The sequence below is a fragment of the Myotis brandtii genome, unplaced genomic scaffold, assembly GCF_000412655.1.
Source record: "Myotis brandtii unplaced genomic scaffold, ASM41265v1 scaffold410, whole genome shotgun sequence".
In the NCBI taxonomy this organism is placed as follows: Eukaryota; Metazoa; Chordata; class Mammalia; order Chiroptera; family Vespertilionidae; genus Myotis; species Myotis brandtii.
In genome coordinates, this window is record NW_005365764.1 from 1,207,480 (window position 1) to 1,216,212 (window position 8,733).

An 8,733-nucleotide genomic window follows, 5' to 3' on the forward strand; every position below is an offset into this window, starting at 1 on the left:
CCCAATGCCTCCCCTTCCCCTGCGCGGGAAGCTGCTTTCCCATCACTGTGCGCAGTCACCGGGAAGGCAGAGCCTCCCTGGACGTCCAGGCTGCGCTCAGCACCGACCGCCTGGCCCTGGGAGGCTGGGATCTGGGCCCGGGCAGCAGGGTCAGTTCTCTGCGTAAAAAAGGAAAGAGACGTGGGAAAACCAGTCACAGTGGTGACAGGAGAGTTTCTACAACACCTGCTAATAGTTTCTTTAAATTAAACAAGGAGAGGTTTATAAATACCTACAGGTTTAGGCTGGGGTGGTTAGTGTACTAGTATGTGTGCCTTCCCAGGGCGTTTCTGATCTCAGAAATGGAACTTGTAGTTTGTTACACGTATGAGAACTTCTTGACTTTTGTATTAGGAAGTCTTCACCCTGGAGCTGCGGCTACACTGAGCGAGTTTCTCGGTTGCAGGCAGTAACTCCCGTGGTTGAAAGCACTTTGCAGAATAGAGTGCTGCGCGCCACTAAATAACCTCTCCACTCGGGAGCCGCCCTCGGAGCGCGTCCCCGCAGCCTGCGAGAGGCCCCTGCCTCCCAGCCAGACCCTTAATGGGCAAGTTGCTGTTTGTTGTCCAATCGGGGGCCCAAGTGGAGTGAGAACCAACATTCTCCTTGGTCCCGCCAGCCAGTTCCCACACCCGCCAGCCCACACCCACCAGCGACTAACCAGGCTGCTCTGAGTGGTGGTGGCAGCCTCAGCTCTGCACTGGGAGGCGCCAGGTCCTGAGCTCTTGGACTTCAGAGGGCATGTCCTTTCATCAGCTCTCCCAAGTGGCACCGCTGCCCACCTGCCTTCTTCCTGAACGTCCCACGACCTCATCCTCCCCAGTCTGTTTCCCCATTCGGGGGCCCCTGCTTGGTTGCCCTTCTTCCCAGGGCCACTTTCTTCAGTTTTTGCCCCTTCCTCTCCCTTCTGCCCCTGGGTCTCAGTTCTGGGGGAATCCGATGCATCTGACTCGGAGCTGAAGGAGGTGTGTTCTGAGGACTCAAGGCTCAGTTTAGAGAAAGACCAAGGTGAGCTCTCCCGACGGCCATGGAACATGCGTGTCTCATCCCTGGTAAAAGCACCAAGGCCCCAGAACCTGCTGTGGGTTCTCATCTGGTTCCTCAAGTAATTTTTCACTTACTTTTACTCGTTAGTTTCTGAATGGACAGTTCACTCACATGGTTCAGACTGTTAGAGGTTCAGAAAAGTGTGAGAAATTTCTCCCCACTCCTGGAGGTCACATGTTATATTTTTATCTGACAGCTTTTACAGTACAGTTTACATATTTTTGTTACAGAGAGAGTTTATATAACACCATTAAGAAAACTACATAAAAGAACCAAAAAAGTGTTTCATAAGAATAAATCAAATGGATTTACTCGTCCCTGTTCCCTGGTCCTTGGCCTTGTTCAGACAGGATTTTTACCTGGTTGGAATGAGCCACAGTCTCGTAGCTTTCGGATGCCTCCTTCATTGATGGTGTTTGCTTAGAGAGTTCCCACAACCTGGGCGTGACGGGAAGCAGGCTGGTCTGCAGAATGAGAGATTGGTGGACAGTAACCCAAATACGCACCCCTCCTGCCCACCCTGCCTCTTGTAGAAATACCTGCTCCCCCTCATCATGGGCGGACGAGAGGACAGGAAGCAACTGGAGAGGATGGAGGCGAGTCTCTCGGAGCTGAGTGGCAGCGTGGCACAGACAGGTAAAGATTAATGACTCCATCAAGTCACCCCTCAAAGCTCCCCGAGCAGCCCCTTCTCTGCCCCTCCCTCTCCCCTCCGTCTCCACTTTATGTGGTGACTTCATTTATCTGCTCTGAGAATCTGTTCACATTTGCAAATGAAGCCGCCGTCATTTCGGTTTAATTTGAAATTGCTTGTTTACTGTCGGCACGGCCTCAATTAATTATGTTTTTACGGAAAGGCTCCCAACCTCAGAATATTAATAAGGGGAATAAAATGACAGCCTTTCTAAGGGCTGTAAAGTTCATTTTTAATTTCTGCTTCTATGAGGTTTTCAGGGGGGTTTTCAGCGATTTTCCCCCTTCCCTCTAAGACTCCGACGCAGGGTCAAGAGAGGCTGTAATTACTGCGGCTCCCGGGACCCCAGCCACCTCCTCTGTCATCGACTCCACGGGGCTCGCGTTCATCACCCGGTGCCCCGATGATGGTCCAGATTAGCTGGGACCTGTCGCGCCAGAGGTGGCTTTTCTCCTTGATAAACTTGTTTACTAGGTGCAGGCTCTGAATCTAAAAACTCAGGCAAGGGCGGGAGCCGCTGTCCCAGGCAGGCCTCAGAAATCCTGCCGCACGGTGGCCCCAGGCCCTGACGAGGCCACAGGACTGGGAGCTCTGCACCTCAGGGTTGGGTGGGGAGGGCGAAGGAGCAGCAGGGCATGGGGGTCGGCAGTTTTCAACCATCCTGGAGGGTGTGGAACCTGAGGTCCGTCTCCGGGACTGGACACTGCAGCGATGCCGCGAGGACACGCCGAGGCCGGGGTGTGGGCATTACCGAAGCCGAGAGCAGGGCAGATCAGCAGCCAGTGTGATTAGAGGGGAGAGGTTGGATGGATATATGTTGACCATGGACAGCGACACAGTGGGCAGAGGAAGTAGAGAGACTGCAGGTAGATGCAGTGCAGGTGGATTGCCCAGAGCTCAGGTAAATGATGTGGCTGGGTGTCTGCAGTTCATTTAGAAGCTGCAGCTTCAGGTGTGTGAACATGTCACTAGAAGAAGGAGAATCCGTTTATGTCATTTAACAGAGACGCCACTGCTCTTTTCTCCCAGTGACTCAGCTACAGGTGACCTTAGCCTCCGTCCAGGAGCTGCTCATTCAACAGCAGCAGAAGGTGCAGGAGCTCGCCCATGAACTGGCCACAGCCAAGGTACTGGTCCCTGACCCTGGTCCCCCAGGTGTGCCCTGTCCCGCTCTTCACTCTAGTCCTTTCTGCCAGCTCGCCGCTTTTGTGGGGTCTGACTTGGTCTTTTCTCACACTGACTGCACGAGGGGCCCACACTGCCCTTGTAGAGGAAAGAGGCGTTCAGCTTGGAGGCTGTCCTTTCTTTCTCCCTGGCACCTCCCCGGGAGCCAGGAGGAGCAGCTCTCTGCCCGGGGCCTCCCGTCGTCACACATGCCCACCTCTGAGGCCGATGGTGCAGACACAGAACAGTCTCCACTTGCATGTGAGGTCACAGATCACAGTTGCCAAGAGGCACTGGGCTAAACTCTGTGGTGATGCCCAAGTTCTCGAAGCCCAGCGCTCAGGGCAAGGCAACCCCAAAGGGATGTAGTGCCAACTGGAATTGACTGGGGCAGTTTCCACGTCTCACTCCAAAATCTGAAGCTGTCTTAGTAATACCAGAACTCAGATCAGACTGCCTGGGTTAAAACCCTCCCTGCCACCTGCTAGCTGTGCCACCACAGGCAAGGGTCTTAGTTTCCTCATCTGCAAAATGGAGCTGTAGTGGCACCTCCTTCATTGGCATGCTTAGAACAGGCCTGGCTGCAGCCAGCTCCAGGGTGTCAGGCTTCTGGCCTGGGGTCTGTGGGCGAGTGACAAGGTCATCCTGAGGCATTGTCCTGGACCGGCGGGGCCCCGGAGACAGTGGCCCAGTGACTGCTTTCTGGCTGCTTCCACCCCCGGGGCTGTAAGGATCCCACTCTGAGGGGCTCTCCCAGGGGGCCCACCCGAGTGCAAATCTCCCGCATTTGTAAAAACCCAGCAGAATGGGCATCTTTCCATTTCCCATGGAATCTGGGTGCCTCCTGAGAATCCCCTCCTCAGATACCCCCACATAGAGGGGCTGCCTGTACTTCTTCCTCAGGTGGCGGGTGCCGTTGCCGGGTGGCCACCTCCAGCCACCGTGTGTGCCCCAGGGGCAGGTGGCCCATAAAGCACCCAGAAGGCCGGTTACGACCCCGCCCCGCGATCCTCTATCATCTTTTGGAGCGGTGGCCTGCCCGTGGCCAGAAGCCATTCCGGAAATTGGAAAACTGTTTCAGACCTTAACCATTAAGATTAAGACCACATGTTGCATTTTAAGAGGGGGGAGGCCAGGATGGCGCTTAGTGGTTGAGAGCCGCCTGAGTGTTTTGTGCTTGTTTTTCTGATGGCCCCCCACGTGCCCCCGGCCCCTCCCATCCATTCTCTCCTGGACGAAAGCGGGGCTCCTTGGTTTGGTGCCTAAACCATATGTGTGAAGACTGGTTACCCCATAAACCAAGGACTCGGAGCTGTGTTTTCTCAGCTGTAATATAAGTTTTTATATCTGGCTTCCAAGCTCCTACTGCAGCACTGTAAAAAATTAAAAAGAAGAGCATTAAGTAATTAAAAAACCTACATAAAACTGGAGGCTGGGACTTTTCTACAACTGTTTTTAAAGAGACTGGCTAAAAAGCCCCAGATGTCAGGTTTTATTTCTAAATCCTGGCATCTGGCACCACATGCGTTTGGAAATCTGAGTCCTTTGCAGGCCGGTGAGTGGAAATTGCTCCCTTGTTAATGGGCTGCTATAGTTTCAGGGCTTCAGAGAAGCCAGAACAGTGGCTCCAGGTCTGTGCTGTCTGGTGGTCTGGAGCGGGGCCCCCAGGGAGCGTGTGTGGGGAGGTGGGCGTTTGCACGCGCTTGCTCTCAGACTGCCGGCTTTTCCTCCCCAGCCCTGTGGCCCTCTGAGCCTTCTCCCTGCAAAGGTGTGCTGGGCAGCGAGCCCCGCCCCACATCAGAGGCCCAGGCCCCCTCCCTCTGCCAGCCTGGGGCCCCACGTCCTCCTGACCTTACGCTGGGGTTTTCTGTGTCAGGCCAGGGAGGCATTGTCAGGGAAGCAGGGGCCTCGCACGAGTCATCTGTGCCCTTGCAGCCACCTCGGGTGGCCTCTAGCCCGGGTGATGCAGGCCCACACACCTGAGGCCACCACCTGGAACGGGCCCATAAACACTTCACAGGCAGCTTGGCCACTGGCAGCGCCTTTGGGGGGACCGTGATTTCCTCCTCCATCCATCCCAGCCAGATTTGCAGGAGAAGGCGGGCCTCTGAAGTTTATAGGACAACAGCCTCCGAGGGAAAGTGTCCGGGGAAGGATGCTGTTTGTCAGAGGTCATCGTGGCTGTTCCCTCCCTGGGCCCTCCTCGGGGAAGGAAGCGACGTGCAGTCCTAGGACGGCTGCTTTCTCTTTGCTGAGCCTTCAGTCACCTCCGAACAGTGGCTGGGGATGGGTGGCCTGGTTGCGCTGACAGCGAGGTGCAGTGCAGGGTCTGGCCTTCCTGAGCCCGGGCCGCAGGGCTCCGACCCGCGCGGGGAAGTGCACCCTGGGTGCAGCCTGTCTGCTGGACTGACAGGTGCCCGAGGTGATCGCTGCCCTGATCCTCCGAGACGGCTCTGGGTACCCGTCTCTGGTACCTGCGGGGGCAGGTGGCTGCCTGTCTCAACCCCCAGTTCTCTTCTGTGTGTGGTGTGGTTGTCTGCAGGGAGGGGGACTTAGGTGGAGGGCGTCGTTGGTGTAGAGGTGGATATTTATTTTATTAGTTTTGTTTTAATGGAACATTTCAAACACACACAATGGAGGCACCGCACAGCCACCCACAGGCCCGCGCCCAGCGCAGCTGCCACTTCAGCCGGTCCTGCCTCAGCTCTGCCCGCACCCCCACCCCAGACAGCTTCTCCAGTCACAGTGCAAACACTTTGGTTTGTATCCCTAAATGATACAGGCTCTCTTGTCATTGTGTCATTCTATTTTATATAACCATTTCTACACCTGAATACGTGTCATGATTCCTTAGTGTTGTCATTAAACAGAGACACCCAGGCAGGCAGAGTCCTGAACGAGCAGCGGCTGAACCTTCCGAGGAGGGTGCCCTGGGTATGCCCGGGGTCCCCCAGACCCCGTCCTGCCCACCACCCCAACCACCTAGCTCCACGGGCAGGAGGGGGGCGCCACTCTGATCCTTGTTCCCCCATGTTTTGACCTTCAGGCCACCACCTCCACCAACTGGATCCTGGAGTCCCAGAACATCAATGAACTCAAGTCGGAAATTAACTCCTTGAAAGGGCTTCTTCTGAATCGGTAGGAGCGAGAAGGCGGGGCTTATGCTCTGCGCTCAGCCTGGGGCTGGGGAGGGGGCTCCGCTGGACTAGCTGCTGGGAGGGGGTGCGTCGCCCCAGGGGCCCTGACTGTGCTGTGTGGTTCAGGCAGTGAGTTGGGATCTTTCGAGCCTCACTTTTCCGTCCCCAGTAGGCCCCTTCCGCCCTCTCAGTCCGCGTGCCACAAGAGTTTTGAAATACACGTTCCTCGGCCCTGTCAGACCTGGTCCGGGAAAGCAGGGCCTTGGGCAGAGGAGAGCGTCCATCCCTCGGACAGGCCAACTCCTCTACCCCGAGTCCAGCAGGTCCTGAGAAGGTCCCCACAGCAGGTCCGATCCTTAGTTTGAAGGGTCCTACGGTTCAAGGCAGGGCAGACACACGCCTGCCTCCCCACCCCCAGCGGTGGTCCCCCTCTGCTGTCCCTCCGCAGGAATGGCACCTTCTGAGCCCGCCCAGGGACATGCTAGAGAGAAGAAGGGAGAGAAACATGGATGTGAGAGAGAAACATCCATCGGTTGCCTTCCGTACGTGGCCCGACGGGATTGAACCTACAACCCAGGTGTGTGTCCTGATGGACTCAAGCCAGCAACTGTTGGTGCACAGGGAGCGCTCAACCAACTGAGCCGCTCTGGCTGGTCAGGGACTATCTGCTTTTTTTTTCATATGTTTTTATTGATCTTAGAGAAGGAAGGGGACAGGGAGAGAGAGAAACATCAATGAGAGAGACCGGCAACTGTTGGTGCACAGGGCAGCGCTCAACCAACTGAGCCACTCTGGCTGGTCAGGGACTATCTGCTTTTTTTTTTTTCATATGTTTTTATTGATTTTAGAGAAAGAAGGGGACAGGGAGAGAGAGAAACATCAATGAGAGAGAAATGTCATGGACCAGCTTTCTCCTGCATGTTCCCTGCTGGGGATTGAGACGCAATTGGGGCATGTGCCCTGACTGGGACCAGTGACCTCCTGGTGCATGGGTCGATGCTCAACCACTGAGCAACACCGGCCGGGGCAGGGACCGTCTGGTGTTAAAAGTGAAAGGCCTGTGTCCTGGGACACAGGTTGGTTGGCCACCTGATCTGCGGGCTCACATTCCTCTGCAGGCTCGGGGTTTGGTGGGGCCGTGTGAGGCAGTATGAAGCACAAGCTGGCCCTTAACTCAGGGCCAAGGATGGGGCCCCAGACGGAGGACCCAGCTCTCCAAGCCGCCTCCTTGCAGGCCTTCTCTGAAGAAAAGAACTGGCCTTGTAGAGGGGTGACTGGCTGAGCTTGGGAGTTGTCGTTAGGGAAACCTCTGTGTTTCCGAACCTGGGAGACAGGAGCCCTCCAGGCCCGGGGACAGAGAGCAGGTGTTGGCTGATATTGGAGACAAGAAAACTGCCAATTGAATGTCTCCTTGGCGTCCATGATGCTGATGACCACCCTGGCCTTGGCGTGTGCTCTCCCCGGGGGGTCTGAGGAGGAAGAGCTGCCCTGCCCGGTGCTGGGCGCTGGGCAGCCAGGAGGCTCAGGCACACAGGCGGCCGCTGTCCTAGAGCTGGATTCCCAAGCTGTTGCCAAGAGGACCTGACCTCCCAGGTCCCTCCCAGGCTTGGCTTTGGTCTGGGCTGGCTGCTGGCATGGTGCCCAGGGCGGGGAACTGGGTAGGGAGTGATTTCCCTGCCCACTGTTGAGCCCAGAGGTTTTCTAAGAAAGTGCCTCAGGGCCTCCCTTCTGGTTCTGATGTGTCGGACCCGGAGCAGTGCACTCTCCACCGCGCCCCCCCACCCCTGCCCCATGCAGAGCTGTAGACACGTTAAGAGTCCGAGGCCCAGGTGTTTGGGGATCCACCCCCCCTCACCTTCTCCCTCTCCTGGGGCTGGAGGCGGGGATGATGTCAGGACCAGGAGGGAACAGGCTCCAGGGCTTGGCAGGCCCTTGGGGGCGGGTGTCCAGCTGTGAGGAGGGCCCAGGAGGCCCCCGAGTGGGCAGGGCGCTCTGTGGGCAGCCCAGGCGTCTCTGGCTTCCGTCTCAGCTGCTCCAGCCTCCAGAGGCCGTGGATCCAAGCGGAGGGAGTGGGAGGGAGGGAGGGTGGCTGCCCAGCTCGTTTCTGTCCCCTGCGCAGTGGCACTGTGGCTGCGCCTTGGGATCCAGGGGGGTGGGAGCCCCAGGATGTAGTCATGACGCCGCCCTCTCCTCCCTCTACCGCCAGGAGGCAGTTCCCACCCTCCCCGTCAGCCCCGAAGATCCCCTCCTGGCAGATCCCAGTCAAGTCCACGTCACCCTCCAGCCCGGCCGCCGCGAACCACCACAGCAGCAGCGACATCTCGCCCGTCAGCAACGAGTCCACGGCGTCCTCGCCCGTGAAGGAGGGCCACAGCCCCGAGGGCTCCACGGCCACCTACCACCTGCTGGGCGCCCAGGAGGAGGGCGAGGGGGTGGTGGACGTCAAGGGCCAGGTGAGGATGGAGGTGCAGGGCGAGGAGGAGAAGAGGGAGGACGAGGAGGACGAGGAGGACGAGGATGTGAGTCACGTGGACGAGGAGGACTGCCTGGAGGTCCAGAGGGAGGACCGCCGGGGCGGGGATGGGCAGATCAATGAGCAGGTGGAGCGGCGGCCGGAGGGCGCCAGCAACGAGAGCGAGCGGGACTAGGCCA

At 57.5% G+C, this 8,733-nt stretch overlaps 1 protein-coding gene across 3 annotated transcripts in view; it reads left to right on the forward strand.

Moving 5' to 3' along the window:
- PEX14 (peroxisomal biogenesis factor 14) overlaps positions 1 to 8,730 on the forward strand; it is a 135,623-nt gene extending 126,893 nt beyond the window's left edge. For 2 of the 3 annotated variants that reach the window (XM_014545481.1, XM_005873424.2), the window contains 4 exons: positions 1,620 to 1,722; positions 2,810 to 2,907; positions 5,991 to 6,082; positions 8,288 to 8,729. In XM_014545481.1, coding sequence (XP_014400967.1) covers positions 1,620 to 1,722; positions 2,810 to 2,907; positions 5,991 to 6,082; positions 8,288 to 8,729 — 735 coding nt within the window. Of the gene's footprint in view, positions 1 to 1,619; positions 1,723 to 2,809; positions 2,908 to 5,990; positions 6,083 to 8,287 lie in introns of all 3 variants that reach the window. The other variant, XM_005873423.2, reaches the window with a different exon arrangement.
- The last annotated feature ends 3 nt before the right edge of the window (positions 8,731 to 8,733 follow it).